General features: G+C 54.5%; 6 protein-coding genes and 1 non-coding gene across 7 annotated transcripts; 1 reads left to right on the top strand and 6 right to left on the bottom strand.

Annotated features, from left to right (window-relative positions):
• Positions 1 to 578: 578 nt before the first annotated feature.
• Positions 579 to 5,059, bottom strand: BO66DRAFT_424947 (putative sensor histidine kinase/response regulator). Its single transcript, XM_025650195.1, has 4 exons — positions 4,644 to 5,059; positions 3,684 to 4,561; positions 1,039 to 3,633; positions 579 to 986 (listed from the first exon to the last, which is right to left on the bottom strand). The coding sequence occupies exons 1-4, from the start codon at positions 4,718 to 4,720 to the stop codon at positions 742 to 744; spliced, it is 3,795 nt and encodes a 1,264-aa protein (XP_025509300.1). The 5' UTR covers positions 4,721 to 5,059; the 3' UTR covers positions 579 to 741.
• A 1,620-nt stretch (positions 5,060 to 6,679) lies between these two features.
• BO66DRAFT_433550 (uncharacterized protein) lies at positions 6,680 to 7,390 on the bottom strand (the record flags this gene model as incomplete). Its single annotated transcript, XM_025650700.1, has 1 exon — positions 6,680 to 7,390. The coding sequence occupies one exon, from the start codon at positions 7,388 to 7,390 to the stop codon at positions 6,680 to 6,682; it is 711 nt and encodes a 236-aa protein (XP_025509299.1).
• A 1,287-nt stretch (positions 7,391 to 8,677) lies between these two features.
• On the bottom strand, positions 8,678 to 9,791 carry BO66DRAFT_310428 (putative alkaline lipase; the record flags this gene model as incomplete). Its single annotated transcript, XM_025643284.1, has 6 exons — positions 8,678 to 8,839; positions 8,894 to 8,938; positions 8,993 to 9,363; positions 9,414 to 9,477; positions 9,527 to 9,654; positions 9,707 to 9,791. 6 exons carry the CDS (start codon positions 9,789 to 9,791, stop codon positions 8,678 to 8,680), a joined length of 855 nt encoding a protein of 284 aa, XP_025509298.1.
• A 1,643-nt stretch (positions 9,792 to 11,434) lies between these two features.
• BO66DRAFT_8608 (uncharacterized protein) lies at positions 11,435 to 13,181 on the bottom strand. The gene has a single exon (XM_025653665.1). It carries the CDS (start codon positions 12,874 to 12,876, stop codon positions 11,497 to 11,499), a length of 1,380 nt encoding a protein of 459 aa, XP_025509297.1. The 5' UTR covers positions 12,877 to 13,181; the 3' UTR covers positions 11,435 to 11,496.
• Positions 13,182 to 14,900: 1,719 nt separating this feature from the next.
• BO66DRAFT_8593 (putative aspartic-type endopeptidase) lies at positions 14,901 to 16,883 on the top strand. The gene has a single exon (XM_025653663.1). It carries the CDS (start codon positions 15,090 to 15,092, stop codon positions 16,725 to 16,727), a length of 1,638 nt encoding a protein of 545 aa, XP_025509296.1. The 5' UTR covers positions 14,901 to 15,089; the 3' UTR covers positions 16,728 to 16,883.
• A 1,368-nt stretch (positions 16,884 to 18,251) lies between these two features.
• BO66DRAFT_t2 lies at positions 18,252 to 18,323 on the bottom strand. The gene has a single exon. It is a non-coding gene; the product is annotated as a tRNA-Thr (tRNA).
• A 595-nt stretch (positions 18,324 to 18,918) lies between these two features.
• On the bottom strand, positions 18,919 to 19,801 carry BO66DRAFT_433545 (uncharacterized protein; the record flags this gene model as incomplete). The annotated part of the gene is made up of 2 exons (XM_025650699.1): positions 18,919 to 19,412; positions 19,501 to 19,801. 2 exons carry the CDS (start codon positions 19,799 to 19,801, stop codon positions 18,919 to 18,921), a joined length of 795 nt encoding a protein of 264 aa, XP_025509295.1.
• Between the last annotated feature and the right edge of the window lie 693 nt (positions 19,802 to 20,494).

Below are 20,494 nucleotides of genomic sequence, written 5' to 3'. Positions count from 1 at the left end.
AGGCCCGGTGGCGGTAGTATAGGCTGTGCTATCGCCGATGAGGCCGGGATACGTTAAGCGAGAGCAGGCAACATGTTGCAGTCGGGTCGATGTGTGGTTTGTATTAAAGTAAGTCGTCTAGGCCTTCAAGTTATTTAGGAATCGGCCATCGGCGTTTGCGTGCTGGGTGAAAGTTACGGACAATTTTGTCTAGACTAGCATAGAGTGCAATATTGTCCATCGAGCATCCCTGTGTTTTACGGTGCTCACAATGCCACAAGCAGGTTCACTGTTAAATCTAGGTACTGGCATTAGTTCCAATAGGTCCGCAACAGAAAGACACTGAGGTCATTCTGATAATGCGAGAGAGAACTGGCTTAGGGCGCCAGTCAAAGAGGCAATGTGGAGCCGAGAAAGCATGTACATAGTACTCACTATACATTCAGCGGACTAACGTCACTGCTCGAGAGCGAGCGGGGGGACGGGGCGCCCTTGTGAATCTGAATGTTAGATTCTGCATCCGTAAATGGTCTAGCGATCATCCGTCATAAACTCCACAACCTACGTATACGTGGGGTTCAAGTAAGGGTATATGACATATACTGGTATATATCTATTATCAAAGGAAGTCTCTTATGCGCCTTCCAGATCATGCTCGTCACACGTATATATACATCACCCAGAAATCGTCGCATCAATACAAAAAGGGGTATGTGGGAACTTTTACGTCGAAGAAGTGAAGGAAAGGCAGAGTCGAGAAGGTCAATGAACAAGTTCGCCGATGTGCTTGATCAGCTCCTGGAACCGAACCGGCTTGGACAAGAAGAGGTCCACCCCGTGAGTGAGGGCTTCGTGGCGGACGGTAGCACTGCCCAGACCGGTCAGAGCAATAATCACTGCGGGCTTGGCCGACGGCATGCTCGTCGGACTAAGTTCTTGCTGTGCTTTCTCGAAGAGACGGATCTGCCGTGTGGACTCGAGACCATCCATGACCGGCATGGAAATATCTATGGCGGCGTTAGCACGCAGGTCAAATGCCCAACGGGAGAATGTGCTTACCCATGAGAATGATCTGAATCAGTCCGGCATTGGCCTTGAATACCTCCAGGGCTTCCAAGCCGTTGGTTGCCGTGAAATACGACAATTTCGCTTTCTTCATGAAGGCAACCAGCAATTTCAGATTCACCTCGTTGTCATCCACAAGGAGGACCGCAGGCGCTCGTTTCGTCGTCTCGATCGCTAAGATCTTGGTCACTGAATCCCCCTTGCTGGATGTGGTCGTCGAGACCATGGTGGTGGAGGTGGTCAGCGCAATGTCCATACCTGACGATGTCTTAGTCTGTACGTCTGTGGTGGAGGCGTGATAGGCCGCGGTGAACTTGGTTGGCTGCGTACCGGGTTCCTCCTCCAGCGTGGCATCCATTTTGGCCGTCACCGACTGCGTCTGCTGCTGCTCGCGCCGCTGAATGCAGGTCATTACCGCCGTCGCGATCTTGGTCGGTCCGCACGGCTGGCTGACAAACTCATAGATGGCAGACGAGGGGCTACGGTAACCGGTGGCGGCCATCTTCTGGGCCTCCTGTGGAGTGGGACATACGACGACTACGGGTGGTCGGCCCTTGGGCTCCTGCCCGGTGGTCAAGGCCTTGCCCGCCATACTGGCCCAGATGCTATCGACGCGACCGAAGTCCGAATGCTGCACCAGGTAGACGTCGTAGAGCGGCGCATCACTCGAATCCCACGAGACCATGCCGACTTGCATGCCAAGGTGGTCTTGACAAATGCTACTGAGCGAGGTCCGCAACAGAGCAAGCCCCTCGTCCTTCGCCCTCTCGGGCCCATTGAACCCAAGCAACCCAATCGACTTCCCCCGAGAGAATTGCTGCGCTCTGTGAATTGTGCGCGCCTCTCGATCACTACTGGGAGCCGGGCTCGGGCTCCGCAGCAGATCAACACTCACCGTTACCTCCGTACCCATTCCCCGAGTGGAATTGATATCGATTTTTCCTCCCATGGTCTGCACCGCCTGATACACGATGCTAAGTCCCAAACCGCTTCCGGGAGACAGAGGATCCTCCTGGGAAAACGGCTTGAAGATGTTGCTTTTGAGGTACTCTTTGTCAATGCCTTGTCCGGTATCCTTCACGCTGAGGACGATCCCAGCCACCTCGTGCTTGAAGGGATCAGTAAATGGTATCCGCTTGGGCTTGGTACCAGCAGCATTGGCTGATTTTAGAGAGACCACAATGTGACCGGACCGTGTGTACTTCAAGGCATTGCCGAAAATGTTCATCAGAATCCGTCTCCATACACCTGCCTGTGTTTCGAAGAGCCACGTCAGTCCTGGTTCCACATCATAAATGACCGTCAAAGGCTCGTTTGTCCGCGGTTTCTGCGGGGTATTGCCCATTAGATAGTCACCATCCTTGTCTTGATCGGTCAGTACAGGACCCCCTTGAGCCAGGAACCCGGTGGTGGTGGCAAAGCAGTGACCCGCAAAGACCGTGTCCATGACCTCCTCGAGAACCGAGTCGAGTTGAACATCGGTGATGAGGTTGACAATGCCTTCGCTCGGTCGCTTCTTCGCCAGTGCTCGCCCGGAGTTCGCCTGTCGTCGGGCCAAGGCCGGTCCTGCCTTCAACCGCCCAGATCGGGACTTGCGGGTGAACTGGTTGATCTTCGCAAAATCCAGCATGTTGTTAATAATGTCGAGTAACGAGCGACCACAGTTCTCGATGGTTTGCACGAGAGCAACCTGCGGGGGCGTCATGCTGGAATCGGTCAGCAGCTCGGTGCTGCCGAGAATACCGTGCAAGGGACTACGCAGCTCGTGTGAGATGCTGCTGACCAGCGTCCGATTCGCCTTGTTGGCGAGCTCGATATCCAACCGATGGATCTCGGCCATGATGCTGTTGGTAAAGGCATACAGGTAAGCCAATTCGCCGCGGGAGCTGAAAGCCCGCGGAGAGGTCGTCCACGCAAACAACCCCGAAAACCATCGATTGCGTCGCGAATCCCAGACTGGGAACAGAATGACACTCCGTGCTTGAGGAAAGACCTTGTGCAAAGCCTTACACTCATCGCGGGAGGTGAGCTTTTGCCGCTTGCTTCGGAGACCACTCTTCCCGCCCTGTGTGGCCTCACGACGCCGATAAACAATATCGCGACTCAGTGCACTCCCTGTCGCCCCATCGCTACCTTCACTAGACGAGACCCATCCATTTTCGTCGATATTGAAAATCCCACCGCGGGGATGATGGTGCAGAAGCGACCGCAGATAGCTTTCGTGGAAGGACCCGACCGGAAAGCTCGCATCCTCCGGGTCGGTAGAAAGACTAAGGACCTCACAAAGCGCCGACTCGTCCGTCTCGGTGGACGAATGACCGATGGTGGAGTGTTCGCTGTCGCTACCAGACTCGCCCGAGCCGGAAGTGGTACTGATCTCTAAATCGGAATGACGGGCCTCTCCGCTCTGCATGAGCCCGCCATACGAGCGCACACTGGCGTCAAAAAATACCACTCCCTCGACATCCAAGGATTCGCGTAGGGCGTGCGCCGCACGATTGAGGATTTCTCGGGTGCCGGTCGATAGTGTCTTGGTCAAGGGGCTCTTTTTGCTTGTTGCATTATCCGCAGTGCGGCTTCCTTCGTACCCTGTTTCCGAGTCAGCGATGTCCTGCGAATTTACTTGTTAGGATACAAACCTGAAGGCGACGACGCTTCCTTGGGCGCGCTCGGCTCTTTCAATTCCCTCTGCTCTTTCGATTCTCGCGAATCCCGGCGTTCACGAGGGTCCCGAGGCGACGAAAACCCCGGGGCCCGTGTAGCATGGTTCCAGCGCAAGTGCAACTGTTTGTCTGCAAGGTCCCGGTTGTCGGTACTCTTGCTACGCAGCCCGAGAGGCAAGGACAGTCCCCCTTCGAGAAAGCGCCCCAGACCGGCAATCATGTTGGCTCCGCGCAGGTTCTGTTGCTGAGAACGTACCATCTCCAGATGATTCATGATTGCGGCGGCCGTGTCCTTCATAAACCGTAATTCCAGTTCGTCGAGGCCCGGTCGCGTCTGCCCGTCACTGACAGCAAAAGCGCCAATCACGATGCCGCGACGACTCAGGATAGGCACGCCGGCGTAGAAGCGGAGAAACGGGGCGTTCACGACGTAACCGCGGTTCTTGGTTCGATCGTCCTTAGTCATGTCGGGAATGACTAGCGCAAACGGGCCCCCTCCGTTGCTCAGTGACTCTTCGCCGGCGTTTAGTTGTTCATAGTCGCAGACATAGTGGCAGACACCATCACACTTCTGAATGGCACTGCTCCCTAGCCAAAGAGCATCCCCATCCTTGTGGATGCGATCATCCTGAAGGCTGAGGGTACGGGTGGCTTCCGCGAGAATGTACTGAGTATGACGGTCGAAGAGGGAAATCATGCAGCGACGAGCGTTGAGTCGCAAGGCACCGAGTTGCGCGAGGGCGGTTAGGGTGGTGTCTTGGGACGATTGAGGTAGATCATCTTCGGCTTCCTCAGAGGAGGGGGTAGCGGGCGGGCGATGCAGCAGTCCTGGGCGTTGAGGCAATTGACAATACCTGTTGAAGGAGAGCATTGTGTGATCAGTCAACCTGATTTCTGATTTGAATGAGATTGAGAGAGGACGAGGAAACGACTCACTTGTAGAACTCCCGCTCCTGCGCCATGCTGGCGGGATCGTGGATCACCGCCGCCTCGGACTCGAAGGACTCAGACATGGGCGCGGATATTGGAATTGCGCGGGGGATGAAGTGAATAAACACGACGAACCACGTTCACCAAGCTACATCCGGGGCTGGGGAATCCGAGCAGAGAAAAGAAAGGGGGGGGGGAAGGAGAGGGGAGGTCCAAAGAGTAGGAAAAGAGAGCGAGGGGAGGGGGAAGGGAGAAGGGAGGGAGCGAGGGAGGCGAAGAGGCGAAGAGGCGAAGAGGCAAAGAAGGAGAGAAAAAGCCGGGAGGGGGAAGTAAATACTACTAGCGGAGGAGGAGGAGGAGGAGGAGGAGGAGAAATGTTGCTGGAACGAGCGGAAGGCGGCAAGACCAGGCACTACCACCAATCCATACTACTACAAGTGAGCAGAAGCCGGCATAATTCTCCGGGGGGGAAAAGAATTATGAAGGGAGGCAGGCGGTCACAAGTTCTCCGTCCATCCATCCATCGATCGATCGCATTTATTCGACACTCTCGACCCTCTCGACACTATGGCTCTACCGGCATTTTTACTCAATCTATGAGTAGAACTACGTACACTTTTCCCCCCATTTGGCGAATTGTCATCTCAGCCTCGACGTCATCGTGCTAGTCGGCCCCACCAATAAAACTTGCCGACCAACAGGGCTATCCAAGATTGTTGGAAAGTGGGCTGCACGAGGTGCCAATCAATTCCCCCCTTGGTCTTCCTCTCTAACAGTCGTTCCCAGTCTATCTCAGTCTAGACCCGGCTCTCAACGCCATCGCTCCCTTTGCGTCCTCGCCAAGTGGGTCTGTCGAATTCCACGCGATGTTTCTGCTTGTCACTTCCAGCCAATCTGCGTGCCTCCCCGGTCTCTAGAACCTGCTCCCCATAGCCAGGGCCCCCCCCGAATTTCGAGAGAATTTTGGCCGCATGCGAGACGGTCCTCGTCTGCTCGAGATTGCTCCAGAGGACCGCTGCCTCCACTCTTCCTTCCCCCCCCGGCTCACGATCTTGCTTTAGCCCGTACGTTTGGCATCCAAGACCCCCCAATCGACCAAGAGGGACATTTGAGACTACGATACACGAGGAGTACAAGCACCCGATATAGATATAGATGAATCGATGAAGAGTGGTGGAGAGGTGTCACGATCGACCCGCGGGTGATCGGTGCAGATGATTGCTTCTAGTCGTCTAGTTTCTCGTCGATCACCTGCCATCCGATCTTGACTTTCTTATCAACTCCATCCGCGACGTTTAGTGCCTCGACCTCTCAACCTTATTGCGCGGGGAAATGCACCAGAAATTGAGAAGTAGGGTAAACTGGAATGCAGCAAGGGAAAGGTGGCTTTCCCTGATTCCCTTTGGAAACGTTCAGATTATTATTCTGGTGGTCTCATTGCTGAGCATGCGTGCATGACATACAGTAAGTCCATACAGTGTACAGTTGTACGGTGCTCCAAATCAATTCCGAGGTATAGTTCTTTTTTCTTCCTAGGCCACTCTGCCTCGGCTGCTGCACCACAATAGCTTTTGTTTTTCCCTCCCACAATAGCTCTCTCCGCTCCTTGCTGCTGTTCTTTCCGAGCATGTCAGACGGCGTCTCGGACCGCAACGGCGCAAAGAGGCGAGTCAGGCCAGTCAGGCCAGTCACCTCCCGCCGTGGCTGCTTAAACGCCAACCTGACAAGCCACTGACGGAGGTGACGTTCCCCGGGACTACGCCTCGTCGACCCGTCTAGATTCTACCGCCGTGGGCCGAGCATGTCCGCGACTTCCGCCATTTTCTCCTCCCCTGATCCCTCCAAGCAAGGGAGCAGCAGGGAGCTCCCCCCCCAGAATAAAAGTCTCGAGGAAAGTCTCGAGAAGAAGAAGTAAGGATGAGGTGTATCTGCGATCATAGTGGATCTATATTAGAGTCTTGTAATAGAGAAAGACTAGATTCTAGATCTTCCTCCCCCCCCCCCCCGCTTCTTCCTTCTCAGCCCCATCACATCTCACGCCATCACATATTCCACGTGGGGAGGATATCACGATGATGATCCGCCGCATCCAGCCAGTTCATCTTGCTCCAGTGCGCCGGTCGCTCCAGCGCATCCACAAAATGTCTTACCGCCAGTACCATCTGGGCCGCCCAGCGCTGCGGACTGACCCTGCCCACCCCGGTGGCCAGCGGAGGGATCAGGATCCGCTCAATGCGATCGGTCGCACGCCCCCGATTCCACCCTTCTAGCTGTCCCAGCAGACTCCAGATACACTCGTACACCACCTCGCGATCCCAACTCACACGGTCTGGCATGCGCATCGTCGGACAGAGGGCCACCCACCGACACCCCCACTCGTTGGGGGTCAAGGGCTCGGGAAAGGGCACCAGCGTGCACGTTCCGGGGGGCACAAAGCCGCGCCAGCGCTCGTAGAGGACCCGCTGCGCCGCTCGCGTCAGGGTCTCGTAGGGATGGTCGGGGAGGCAGAATTTGCGGGTGATGGCATCGTCGAAGGCCCCGTCGAGGAGGCCGTAGGAGTTGGCGGGGGAGACGATCAGGTCGAAGGGGGTAGTGGCGGGCACGTCACGCAGCGATTGCCTCACAATGCGAAACTGGACTTTCGGCTCCGTCGCGTGGGCGGGCCATTGTCGCGCCAGCGCCTCCTCGAAGGCGGTCACCGACTCGTCCTCGCGGCAGAGGAGGAGGAACTCGGGGATATCGTGAAGCGACATGGTAGATGTGTGGTGGTTTGTTAGTAAGCCAGTCCTCGAAGGAGGTGGACGGCGATCACAACATGATTATATGCCATGGCGTCGAATCTGTCAGCCTTGCTGTTGTTGTACTGAACCACCTGGCCACTGGCCAGTGGAGTCGCCGTCGGCGGATTAAGCCTTGCTGCTCCACCACAACAACCCGGCACTTTCACCACATCTATGGATATCAGCCTCGAATGTAAATGGATGTTATAGGAGTGCGGCTTATGGGCGAGAATCGCCGTTGGAGTAGTATCCTGGCTTTGCAGAATGGGCTTCGTTGAAGACTGTGCCACGCCTCTTGTTCCCAGTCACTGAACGCGTTCCGCGGAGGAAATATATAGTTCGTGCATCGCCCGGCAGCCAAACCAAGATCGAAACAACCTAATGCAGATCTATAGAGTTAGTGCTGAGAATATAGATCTCTAAGTCTATCTCTCCTCATTCTGGGATAGCGACATTATTTACTTGCAAAAGATCAATTTTTTTCCCCTCTGCTCATGCTCAATATGTAAACTCGGTATGAGACTGTCAATCGGGAGCCTCAGCTCGGAAGAGAGCGGAACGAATCCGGTCCGCACCGAGGGCAGGAACATTGTTTTTCCTCGCCCACACCGCCGAGCATGTGACAGCGCGTCATGACAACTGAAAAACACCAACAAGGCTGCATCAACAACAACTTCAACCACAGCACTATCGTCTACCATCTGTGGTCGCTATTCAAGATCGCATTGCTTCTGACTGGCTCGCCCGGTCTGCGCATCGAATTTCGAAATTATCCTTTGAAAACCTCGTCCGACCGGTCCTTGTTTCGATTGCATGTTGCCAGACACCATTCAACTGAAATGACGGGTCTAGACAGCGCATAGCACGAATCGACGGTCAGAAGACTCGCGTGCTCCAAATCGTCGTCCTTCGATGCCTGCTTTGCTTCTCGTCTGAACTCATACTATCCTCTACAGCCTTTTGCACGTTGGTCTCTTGACCCTGAACGGCATTCTGGATCCAAGCGAGGATTGACATGGTCGATATCGCGGCTCTACATCCTCCGCAACATTGCGATGACCGAGGTAGGTTGGCTCACATAAACCTATACACAAGTCCAAAAACATTCTACTATACGATACTGAACTCCTGTATAGGGCCTCGAACCGGTACACTGCACACAATATTCAACAAACGAACCACAGACCTGCTGCGATGCTCCCTTCTCCAGTCCCTTTGCTCCGTCATCAGCTGTGTCCACAGTCTAATACGCTCGCACTCCTACAACAGCGAAGCGCTGCAACCTGCCATTCCCATCGCAATGCCAAAGTTGGAAAAGTGGCCTGCAGTGACACCCAACTGGCCGTTGCCCGCTGAGCACTGGGTGTCCCGCTCGCCGCTACACTTGACCGTGCTGCTCTGAGTCCCGGAGCTGTAGTATTCCTGCTCGTTGGATCAGTAAGAATTCAAGGGCCCGGCGCAGGATGTTCTACTCACCGTTCCGTAGTGGACAAAGTCATAAGGCCACATGATGTACATGTTCTGTGTGCGCGGTCAGCATTTTTATTCTCTAGCCGTGGACGATTCCGAACTCACCGGGACACCATCATCAGCATTGTTACCCCGATTCAAGGTGCCATTCTGCGAAGTGCCAAACTCAGCAAAGGCGGAGTTGCCGATCGGGTATGCGGCCAGCGCATTGCTAATGACCGTCTTCTCTGGGAAGTTCTGCGCCAACGCAATGTACGACATGTACGTCAGGGACCCGCCCAGAGAGTGGCCAGTGGATTCCAGATCATAGTCCGGGTACTGCTCCACTAGGGTCTTGACCTCGGAGATGACCGTGTCGTGGACCGATGACCAGGGCGAGTAAATGCCATGCATGATCTGGGCGCCTGATGGGAAGTTGATGCCGGAGAGGCTGGGAGTCACCAATGTCGTGTCAACGTCGTTGGCGATGTCAGTGGCTGGAACTATCAACATTGCAGACTCTATGAAGCTGTGTATGGATGCTTACCGCTGGTTGAGCCTCTCATGGCAACCGTGATGCGCTTCTTCTCTGTGGAGTAGCCAATGAAGCCCTGGGAAGGGTTAGTCCTGTGTCATCGAGCATCATGATGCGGTCCCTACCTGAGTGTCTGTGACCAGATCGTTCAGCTGCTTCGTGATGGTCACATCGAATGCGGTGCCGATACAGCCGGTGTATGCGGCAGAGGCAAGTTGCGCAGCCCGGTGAAGCTCCGTCCATTCGGCAGTATCTGAGAAGAGGTCAGCATATCGATTGGACAACAGCCCAGAGGACGAACTCACCGGCGGTAGCTCGCTTCGTGGGCACGGCGCAGGCCACAGGGATCATGGCCACTCCGGCGAAGACGACGGACTTCTTGAGATGCATGGTGACTGATGACGTGACAACGAGCGACTGTAGAGACTGAGGAGGTTAAGCTTGCTACGAAAAGAATGAAGAGACCTAGCGGCCTCTTATATATTCTCCTCCAGGCCAGGGCCAGGCCGCAATTCTCTGTCGAATCCTCCGCCATCGAGATGAAACATGAATCCGACAATGCACCTCGGCTTGATGAATTGCGTTGACTCCACCTAGGAGACATGTCATCCACGGATGTGATATGAGCCTGGGATCGACTTAAGCTTTTTGAAAAGATTGATTTCTCCAGTAGCACGAACCGTAATCCTAGCTGGACGACTAGCACCACGACCTGACTGGTGCCCTGGATCCGAGCACAATCTTGGCCGACTCGATGACACAGGTTTGAGGTGCCCAGTGCCGGTGCTGTCGCATCTAGAGTGAAGATTCTACCGATCATTTTTTCTCGACCTTGTAAATAGACGCCATGCCAGAGATTCTGTGTGCTGCAGTACGAGCTACAGTACGAGCTGCAAGCCTGAAACCGGCTGGGGAAAAGCGATGGTTGTTTCAGGGGTGGAGCGCCGCTCCGCCATCTCAATTTTGAGTCAATCTGCCCTCTCCGATTTGCAGCCCACACATCTCACCGGCGATGCACCGGCTCTTTCTCCCCCATGAACCCTAATTTGCAACCATTGGATCTGTATTAGCGGCTGGCAAAACCTCGGGCGCTTGAATCACGTTGTTGATGGCTGTCTTCCAGGCCTCTTCCGTTCGGTCCGGCTTCGAGCATGCTGATCGCGGCCGACGATCGCTGTTCGCAATGATGCAAGCTATCTCAACAAGAATGAATGCACAGGGCTGTCGAGGTTCTACTTTTAGGCCTCGCATTAGCCCCACGGGCTTTCAACCCACACATCCGGAAAAACCTACTTCCACACTCCCTCGTTGGAAATTTCCTGCCTCCTTACCATTTCCATGAATGCAATCGGTGGTAAAGCACGTTTCATCTGAACCCAATTGCACCGTCACCGGGCTTGAATGCCTAGATAGGAACTGCTCGGCCATAAGGAGGTCTAAGGCTCGATGCCTCTCATCCTGCGCGGTAATTGCATCGGGCTGGATCCGATCTATCACCTATCCGCCCGTGCCAGAGCGCGGGTTTTGTCCCTCGCGCTGAGGTACTCAGCATACTGCTATAGTTCCGATTAAGCCGATGAATGGACGCTGTCGGATAATGAAACGAGCCATCGCTTATCACCAGGATATGCTCGTTGTCGAATGCTCAACGGGCCATGGCACGTTCGAACTTGGTTGACTAACGGCCACGTTTGTGGGATCATCCACCAAGCCACTACCGTCGACTACAAGCGATGTAGCAGCAGATCTACGATGTCCATGGGTTTGCGCTCAATTGCTCTCATTGACTATGTGCTGTTCCTTCTACCAAAATCCCCGCTAGCGGGTTACTTTGAGCCCTATTATCCACAAAGTAAGCGTCATCCCAGGGCTTTCGTGGCTAAACAGAGAGAGAAGCAGGTCGGGCGCTCAACATCACGCAGCTATGTACAGTCCATCCTTCCTCTCCCGCTTCCTCTCAATTCCAACTGAAGGTCTTCTGGTCCATAGCAGTCCACCTTGCCACGATTATCATTTCGACCAGAAATGGCGACACTGGAAAATACGAGAATGTCCCAAACAGCAGTCGTCAAGTCATCCGTGCCGCAGGATTTGTCTAGTACGCGATCAAGCTTCCACCACCGGGCAAGGAGGCATTAGCCGACCCGAGCCACGAGTTGGCCGAGGACGACTTATTGTAGTAGATGCTGTACCCCTGGCTGATGATGTTATTCAAGGAGGTATCTGCGTCGGTGAAGTTCTGCAGATAGACACTCTGAGTCAGAGTCCAGTTCGAAGTGGCATCGAGCGAGACGCCCAAGTACCCCTTGCCGCGACCATCCACAGCAGCCCCGGTCCAGCTGGAATAGTCGGTCAAGCTCCAAGCAATGAGACTGCTGTTGTACGCGACAATGTCGCCTGTCAGAGTCGACTCCGACACGGTCACGGTCACCTCGGCCGGTTGGATACTGGAATTCTCCTCATACCCGGCAAAATGGTCGAACGCCTGCGTCATCTGCGAGGTGTTGGCCAGAATCAGAACACCGGAAGTGGTGTTCAGCGTGGTGGCGACCAGTTCGGCCTCGGCGATGATATTGCCGAACCACAACGCGGGCATGTCGTCCCAAAGAGTGGTCAACCGGGAATTCGTGAAGCTCAGCTTAGCGCCACTGCTGCGCGAAGAAGAGGAGAAGAGGATGGTGCCGGCGAGCAAGCCTGCGGTGAGGTCGACATTGGCAAAAGCCGACTTCTGCACCCCATCAGAGAATAGGCTCGGTGCGTTCTCGGCATGTCCGATTACATTGGTGCCATAAGTCTCGCCTAGAGTGTAGAAGATGGCGCTTCCGATGCCGGCTGTGTGGGCGACGGCGTCGGTGATGTGCAGATATCCGGCTGGACTGTCTCCGGAGAAGGCCGAGCTGCGCTCGCCGCCCGAGAAATGGCGGATGTTATTGGCCACAAAGGTGCCGTTGCCGCCGGCGTATAAGCCATGCGACACCGGTCCGGAGCTGTAGAGGTCGGTGTCGTTGACATAGACGATGGTGCCGGTGCCGTAAGCATAGATGTTGGCAGCACCGTTGTGGACCGTCACGTTGGCATGGTCGATGTACGCGGTCGATTGGTTGGCGATGTTGATTGCCGCGTTGACGCCGAAGAAACTGGCCTGGTTCAGCCATGTGCTGTAGCCATACTTGATCACATCGCTGTAGGAGAGGTTCACGACTGATCCCTGCGTGCCGACGAGGACGCTGGTATCATTGGCGTCGACCGTCAGAGTCACGTGTGCCAGTTCGACATCCTCTTCCGAGTAGTAATATGGTCCGGAGATATTGTAGATCAGGTACTGCGCGCCGCCATTGTCGGTGGTGTAATCGGCCACCAGTGTGTTGTCTACAGCATCGGCCGTCACATCAGCGGAATCGCTGGGGTCCCAGACCGTGATAGAAGCAAAGACCTGCGGTAGATACGACAGAAGAAGCAGCGTGAGAGACGCCATGGCTGATCTCAATGTGGAGACTCTGATGAGGTGGTCATGGAAGGCATTCACAGGCAGCTGGAAGCAGCTTATATACCGTCCCTGTCTTGTGCTCGCAATGACCTGGGAGTGAACCTGAAACTCACATATCTTAGCATGTTGAGTGAAAAGCAGTGGGGCCGTGACAACGATTTTTATCGTTGAGCAATGCTCGGGAGAAAGCTGGAGACAGCCATCTGCCCGAAAGTGGGCCAGCAGACTGCAATGCACTAAACGTACATTACCACGCACATCTTCTCATCCTCGACCACACGAACCGAAAGCATTGCAGTCTTCACTCTTGCATTTCGCGTAGCTGTCGTTGTCAAGCACATCAACTTGCCCCAGACATGCCGAACTCTGATGTGGAGCCGACGAAACAAGGTCGGTTGGCGCATCCGACCATTACAATCTTCACCACCACCTCTGAAACGCGGGATATGGGGTAGGGCTCGTAAGTCTTCTTTCAGGATAGGCGCTGCTTGGCTGCGTTAGCGCTTCATCTACATTGTCGGTCTGGATCCCAAGAGCTGACGCGTTCAACGTAGCTCCTACCATGAGTGCCGGGACGTGGGCAGCTTCTACGAATGCACGAGCAGGTCAATTGCCCAGGCAATGAGATTGATTGCAATTGAGATTTCTTCTGTTGCTCGGTGATGGGAGTTAGTCTTTCAGGGTGCATACAATGCGATCACTGGTGCGAATCACTCCATCCCACATAAACATCTCCACCCCATGCACAAACCTTCGGCTCTCCTATACAAGCACATTCCCAGAAAGGTGACCAAACCACTTGAATCGTAGATCCCGACCCGCCCTTGTTTGGTGTGCTTCCGGGATACGATAATATGAGGGTTGCCTTGAGCAATAACTGAGATGCCCGACGGAGACCGACGATCCCAGCCGGTCCTCCCACTCCAGATATTCCCTTCATACGAGAAGCGGTCCATCACTATCAGCGCCCACCTAGGACTCACGTCGTATGGGGTGATGAACGGCAGATACACGACCTCGCCTGACTCGAGCCACTCCGTATCCCAATCGGAGGGCGTCTCTTCCTCCTCGGCATCTTCTCAGCTCGGATCTGGTGCAGTACACACAGCCACACCCTCGCCGGCAGCAGCGATGGCTTGGACCCTCCATCTATACCGGGCTCTCGGTACAAAAGGCTGTCGATACCTGCTCTTCGCCCCCCTGACCATCAACCTTGCTGCCTGAACAGCTCATCGCCACTTCCTCCTTTATCACACCGAAAGTGCGGGGCACGAGGGTGGTGACCTCACTGAAAGCAAGCCTGCGTTCAAAGCATGCACTCATAGCGCGAAACAAGTTTTTCTTCATTTCTTCAGCAGGCTATCTGAGAAATTCAAGTCAATAGATAGAGAAGATTGCGATGATAGTACCCGAACTAACACACGCAATTGGGGTTCTGTATGTGCGGGGCCTGGGTCTGGAATAGACTCCGGCTGTACCGCCTGCAAAGACTCTAAGTGAAGAAAGGGCAGCCAGAAAAGTGCAACTAAGGCCAGCAGCGTTTCTCCCTGTTTGCGAGTCTTGAATCTCCAGAGACTGACAAGGACCTGTTAGTGATCTGAGGAGTGATTTTTCCGCGATTAGGGCTGGTTCGGAGGAGCGGGCAAATGCGGACTCGAGACGGCTCGGGCCTTCCGCTGATAAAACAACAGCCGAAACACGGAATGGATTTCTCGATTCCCAACTAATGGGAACAACCAAGGTAGATGGGAGAGTAGAACACAGTCGAGGCTACAAATCCCGCCAGAGCACGGATGTTTACGCCCGTGAGATGGGGGCCGCATGGAGGGGATTGATTGGCCTCCCTGACCCGCGATGGACGGCTGATATGCGGGAAAACAAGCAATTCTCCACTTATTTGCGATCGCTTATTTCAATCCTTCGCCAATCTCGATCTTCATAGGGCGATAAGTCAAAGCAATGGAGCAGAGGTCAGCACTACTGACACTACTAACATTTTCCGCCCCCAACGCAAGGGGGTTAAGTTAAAGTTACCTGGCTGTGCGTGCGTACGACGACGACTGCGCCCCTTTTACCACCAAGGAATCTTTCTCTCCTTCCTCTCCACCTTCTTCTTTACACTCTTCCCCTCGTGCGCGCGCGCTCTCTCTCTCTCTCTCTCTCTTCCTGCCTTCACATCCAAGGTCGAATGTGATGTGACCATGCAACGAATATCTCTCCTCGTCCTCGCCTTCCTCGACGCGACGTACGCAGCCAGTCCCTATGTGATGAACTGGTCCTCCCAGGCCTACGGCCCCGACGGCCCATGGCAAGCAGTGACGGTGGAGGTTGGCAGCAATAAACAACCAGTGGCATTGTACCCGGGCGCGACTTACACCACCACCATCCTGACGGACTCCATCTGCACCAACAAGACCGTTTCCGCGACATGCTATGCTTCCCAAGCCGGAACGTACAACCAAACCGAATCAACCTCGGCCCACCTTCTGAACAAGACTTCGTGGGAGACACTGTACTGGGCGGTGGAAGGCAAAGGTATTGAAGAAGATCTTGGGGATCAAATCTCGTTCGGCCCGACCGTCCCCAACGTCAGCATTCAGGCCATCGACCAGACCTACCAGACCTATCCGAACGGCAAGGCGTATCCGGTGCAAGTGGGAAACCTGGCCCTCGGGGCCCCGTGGTCGACTGCTACTGTCGACAATGTCACTCTGAACATGATCACCCCGTGGCTCTACAACTCCGGCGGGGACAATGCCATCCCCTCGTACTCATACGGTATGCACATCGGATCGGTCAGCCCAGCGATCCCAGCCTCCCTGGTCTTGGGCGGGTACGACCAGAGCCGCGTCCTCGGAAACGTCAGTGCACAGTCGGTCACCAGCACAAGCGGCACATTTCAGATCTCCCTTAAAGACATTGGCCTCGGGTTGATCGGAAACAATACACCAGCAGGCTTCACCAGCCGGGGGGGCTTATTCCAGCACGGCGAGGGGGAATCCACGGCCGAAGTGGTCACCATCGACCCGACCAAGCCCTACATGTACCTCCCGGAGGCGACCTGCAATGCGATCACCGCCTCGCTCCCAGTCTCCTTCAACCAAAGCCTGGGCTTGTATTTCTGGGACACCACCAGCAGCAACTACGCCAATCTCACCTCCTCCGCGACTTACCTCTCCTTCACCTTCAGCCTCAACAACGCCACGAGCCAGAATCTCACCATCAAGGTTCCCCTCGCGCAGCTCGCCCTGACGCTGCAAGAACCACTGGTCGAACAGAACCAGACCTACTTCCCCTGCTTCCTCTCCACCGATACCCCCGTCCTGGGCCGGGCCTTCTTACAATCCGCCTTCGTCGGCGTCAACTACCACGAAGGCGCCAACTCCGGCACATGGTTTCTCGCGCAAGCGCCGGGGCCCTCCGTCTCGAACGCAGCCATCACGACCATCACCGTCTCCGCCAAGTCGATCGCCGGCACCAACGCCTCGTGGGAGGCCAGCTGGGCCGAATACTTCCATCTCGACACCACCACCACGCCTCAGAACTCCACCACAGTGGCCAGCGGAAAGGGTGGACTCAGCGCGGGGGCGAAAGCGGGCATTGGCGTTGGGGTCGGGGTCGGGGGGGCGCTGGTCATCGCCGCGGCGGTGCTGTGGATGGTGCGGCGGAAACGGCGCCAGCGCCGGAATGCAGGCGAGAAACGAAAGCCCGGGGAGGGAGGATTTGTAGAATTGCCTGCGCGCGTGACGGAGGGGCCGCCTAGGGAGTTGGACACAAAGAAACAGGTGCAGGCGCGCGAGTTGGCAGGGGCGGAACCGCCGCGGTATGAGCTGGAGTAGGTGGCATCGCGTTGGGACGGTCTGTGGAATCGATGATTGGTTTTATGTAATGAGATGAAGATACCAAGAATGAAAGACAGTTGAATGAGCAAACGATTGCGGCTGTACTGGTGGATTCGTGGCTCGAGAGTGGAGGAGAAGCAGCCATGCTAAGACAGCAAAGCATGCGAGTTTGTGTTCTCCGATACTGAATTGACTCGTGACACTCAATTTTGAACAATGGCAGAGAAAACGAGGGTGGTACGCATTGCCTACCTGATGGCAGAGCCAGTGCTCTATCCCCTGTCATGAATTCAGTGGTGACCTTTGCTGATGCCGGAGAATACCTCTTGGTTCCTGCTTCAACAGATGATGCAATGGCATATAAGAAAAGACCCTTGCCTTTTCACACATTCTGTTCCCCTTTCTTTGTTGAAGAGCCATCCTCTTCCTTCTAATTCAGCAGGCTCTCCTTGTTCCGATCTCTCCGTCCTCCACATGATAAAGACTGCATAGCACTCCATAAAGGCCATGTCCATCAAGAGGAGCCCTCGTCTCTTAGGACCTCAGATATAAAAGCCATATCCAACCCTCCCTATACCCCCCACCTCATCATCGCCTTCAACACACCATAGAGACGTAAAAGCTGACCCTTCCAAACAAAGGCCCCAACAACAAACCCCAACATGCATCTCAACCCACTTACCCCCCGAGCCCAGCTCCTCCGCGAGGTGCAACAGCTGCTAACCACCCACCAGGTCTGTGGCGTCGCGCTCGACGCCTCCAGCCCGCGCACCGAGCGCACCGACGCCATGGCAATCCCGGAAGCCATCCCAGAAGATGCCATCGTCATCCTCTGCACCAACATGAACGTCTGCAGCGAGGCGTGGTGGCTGCTGCGAACCCTCCACCTGGGCGACGGCAGCTCCGTGCAGGGGAATCCACTGCTCGCCTCCGAGTTTCCGGTGCAGCAGCGGGAGAGGGCGGACGGGACCCGGTGGGCCGGGTGCATGGTGTTTCCGATGGCGCAGCATTATGTACGCGGGCAGGAGGTCAAGGTGATTGTCCTCGAGGCGCCGGGAACGGTGCCACCCCCGATACCTATTATCTGGTGAGGGAGGTGAATATCTGGCGGACTCCTGTTGTGATTTTTGACGCTGGGCTCACTTGTTTTTCTTTCCCTAGCTTTAATGATGCAGTTATACTTTCAAGATTTTCTTTGCTCTGCTTGTTTCAGCTTTTGCTTTATTGTCACTCAAATTCAAGCATTTCTCGTAGCATTCCTTGTAGCATTCCTGGTAGGAAAAGGTGCCCTAGTGCCTCTGTATAGGATCGGATGGCTGTTCTCATAGGGATCTCCCAGAGCTCGGACTCGGAGTTGTTACTGTCCTGCACATCAATTTAGCGTTATTCGACCGACTGAGACGGGAAGCTTGTGACCATACCCTGGACCATATAGCAAGCAAGGTATCTGTATCCATGAAATATGTCGGAGCGGTGCAGTGGTGGAAACCGCTGGAACAAAAAAGAAGCATGTTTCGGATATGCACCGAATGGGGTTTGAACCCACGACCTTCGCATTACGAGTGCGACGCTCTACCACTGAGCCACCGGTGCTTATCTAATGACCACTTTGTCTTTCAGAAGACTATACTATAGCCTTTTGTGGCTTTCAATTTAGCCAAAATCTTACACCTTACTTACTATTGCTAAATGTAAGTTGCATTTCACCTTCTCCAAGTAAGCTTCAAATGCCTTGTTTTCCAAGGACACTTTTCTCGTGTTTGATTCTGCAACAGTCTCTTTTGAAACTAAAATTGTACACAATTTCGGAATGCCAGGGACCCGAGAGGTAAGAATTGACGTACCATGAAGCAAGATTTCGCAAGCAAGAAAATATCCATAAATCGAGAATAAGGGGTATAGGCCCGTGAATAAAAAGCTCATTCTTTGTACCATTTGTCTTTGCTATCTGGGGATGAACGGCTTACTTGGGGCTATTGTGGAGAGACTGGAGTGAATGGAGAGCTTCGCTAAGGTGCTTTGTGTAGTTAACTGAGACAAGGACGACTTGTGTCAAGAAAAAGGTGACAGAAGGGCAAGAAGAAGATAAAAAGGATCAGAAGCGGAGAAGCTGTCGCACAGTAATAACAACAGCAGCATTACATATAGTAGCCCAGATAACTGCACCGTGACCTCGCAGTGAGCAAGCCTAGCACACTGCATACGCCGGAGGCCGCCGTGTAGTGCCAGAGCGATACGAAGACGAAAAGCCCGCGTTGCCACTATACTTCACATAGCCACCCTTGGATCTCCGCCGGCAATTATTGTAGATTCGATTGCAAGTCTGCCGTTGAGCGGTGAACCGCCGAGAATGACAAGTGCTGGTGTTGCAGATGACGAAGACGGCGTTTCCATAGCTGTACAGCCGGCAGTTAGGACTTCCTCGGCGGGCTGCAGGAGGCAAATTCACGGACGTAGGGACAATTCGACTGCAAAGCCCGCTGACACTGGCATAGGTGGGTATCTCATTGGCGCAGGTCAACTCATCTCGTGCCACATCCATCACTTCGTCTTCTTCTTCACCTTCCTCCTCCTCCTCCACATACTCCATCTCATCCCAGTCGTCTACCCCCACGTCCTCCACCTCCTCATCGGGGATATCTTGATACAAAGCAGCGACAGTAGCATTATTGGCATCCAAGACTTCCACGTAGCAAGCAACGCCATCCGATCCAGTGTCAATCTCGCTCGCGGCAAGATCGTCACAAAGCGCAAGCGGGGTGTCACTGACGGCCGCCGCCATTGTCATTGTTGTCAGCTTCACCCCCATCACCATCCTCATCAGACAGAGAAATGAGATCCAGCGGGTGCACGGGGATGGTGCCATCCTCGACCAGGTCATGGAACTCCGAGGAGCCCAACAACGCCGAGTGAATCACGGTGTGGTCGGATCGGTTCTGGGCTTCGATCTCGGGACGCGTCAGATGTAGGAGGTGCTCGAGAAGAGAGAAAGGAAGAATCACAACGCCGAAGCCTTCGATTCTGAAACCGAGTCCGTCCTCGCTGCTGCCGGCTGGCTGGTTGTCGGACATTTTGTGCTCGAGAGAGGGCCGGATCGTGCCTTTTATGCGTTTCTGTGGAGAGGGAGAGCTTGGAGGATCGTGTATGCGGTGGATGGAAGATGGAAGGTGAGAGAGAAGATGGAAGAAGCGGGGTGAGGATAGATGAGGGGTTGTTGGGTCAGAGTTACACAGCAGGCCTGTTCAGTGAATCAGCTCGACAGGTCAGACGTCGATATTGCCTGGTGGCAGGGAAGGGACGGCTACGAGGAATATTTCCGAAATATGCTTGATATTCACTGTGCGATGTCGTGCCATAGGACGAGAAATGGTATGGAAGCTTCATCTAGTACACCCGCATCACAGAGGCTATTAGGGTTATGATTATGGTGGTCATAACCTGCGCATAACGACTATCTACGTACATGGCCTTCAGATTTGGCTGGGTTTCAGGATTATCTATTCAATATAGACCCTCCTCTTTGCTATTCATCACATTATCTGGAACCTAAGGCAGAAGGGCTCACTGAAGTAGTACGAGTTAATAGGCATCACTAATCTCCTTCCTGATTAGGCACAGGACAGGAGGAGCCTGGAGCCGAGGATGAGCTTGTATGCCGGTAGCCTCTCTTGTATACTTAGAGGAAAGGATTGCCATGGTAGATGTTGGAGCTGAAAGCTGTCGCAGATCCTTGTCCTTGCTGCCTAGGCCAAGCCGACAACCAT

The sequence above is a fragment of the Aspergillus aculeatinus genome (genome assembly GCF_003184765.1).
Source record: "Aspergillus aculeatinus CBS 121060 unplaced genomic scaffold BO66scaffold_1, whole genome shotgun sequence".
NCBI classification, from domain to species: domain Eukaryota; kingdom Fungi; phylum Ascomycota; class Eurotiomycetes; order Eurotiales; family Aspergillaceae; genus Aspergillus; species Aspergillus aculeatinus.
This window is presented reverse-complemented; position numbering and strand designations above follow the sequence as displayed.

Coding starts and splice junctions, on each gene's coding strand:
- BO66DRAFT_8593 (XM_025653663.1), top strand. CDS start 15,090: ATGCAACGAATATCTCTCCTCGTCCTCGCCTTCCTCGACGCGACGTAC.
- BO66DRAFT_424947 (XM_025650195.1), bottom strand. CDS start 4,720: ATGTCTGAGTCCTTCGAGTCCGAGGCGGCGGTGATCCACGATCCCGCC. Junction 3,634..3,683: donor GGAAGCGTCGTCGCCTTCAG/GTTTGTATCCTA, acceptor ACTCGGAAACAG/GGTACGAAGGAAGCCGCACT. Junction 987..1,038: donor GATTCAGATCATTCTCATGG/GTAAGCACATTC, acceptor ACGCCGCCATAG/ATATTTCCATGCCGGTCATG.
- BO66DRAFT_8608 (XM_025653665.1), bottom strand. CDS start 12,876: ATGGCGTCTCTCACGCTGCTTCTTCTGTCGTATCTACCGCAGGTCTTT.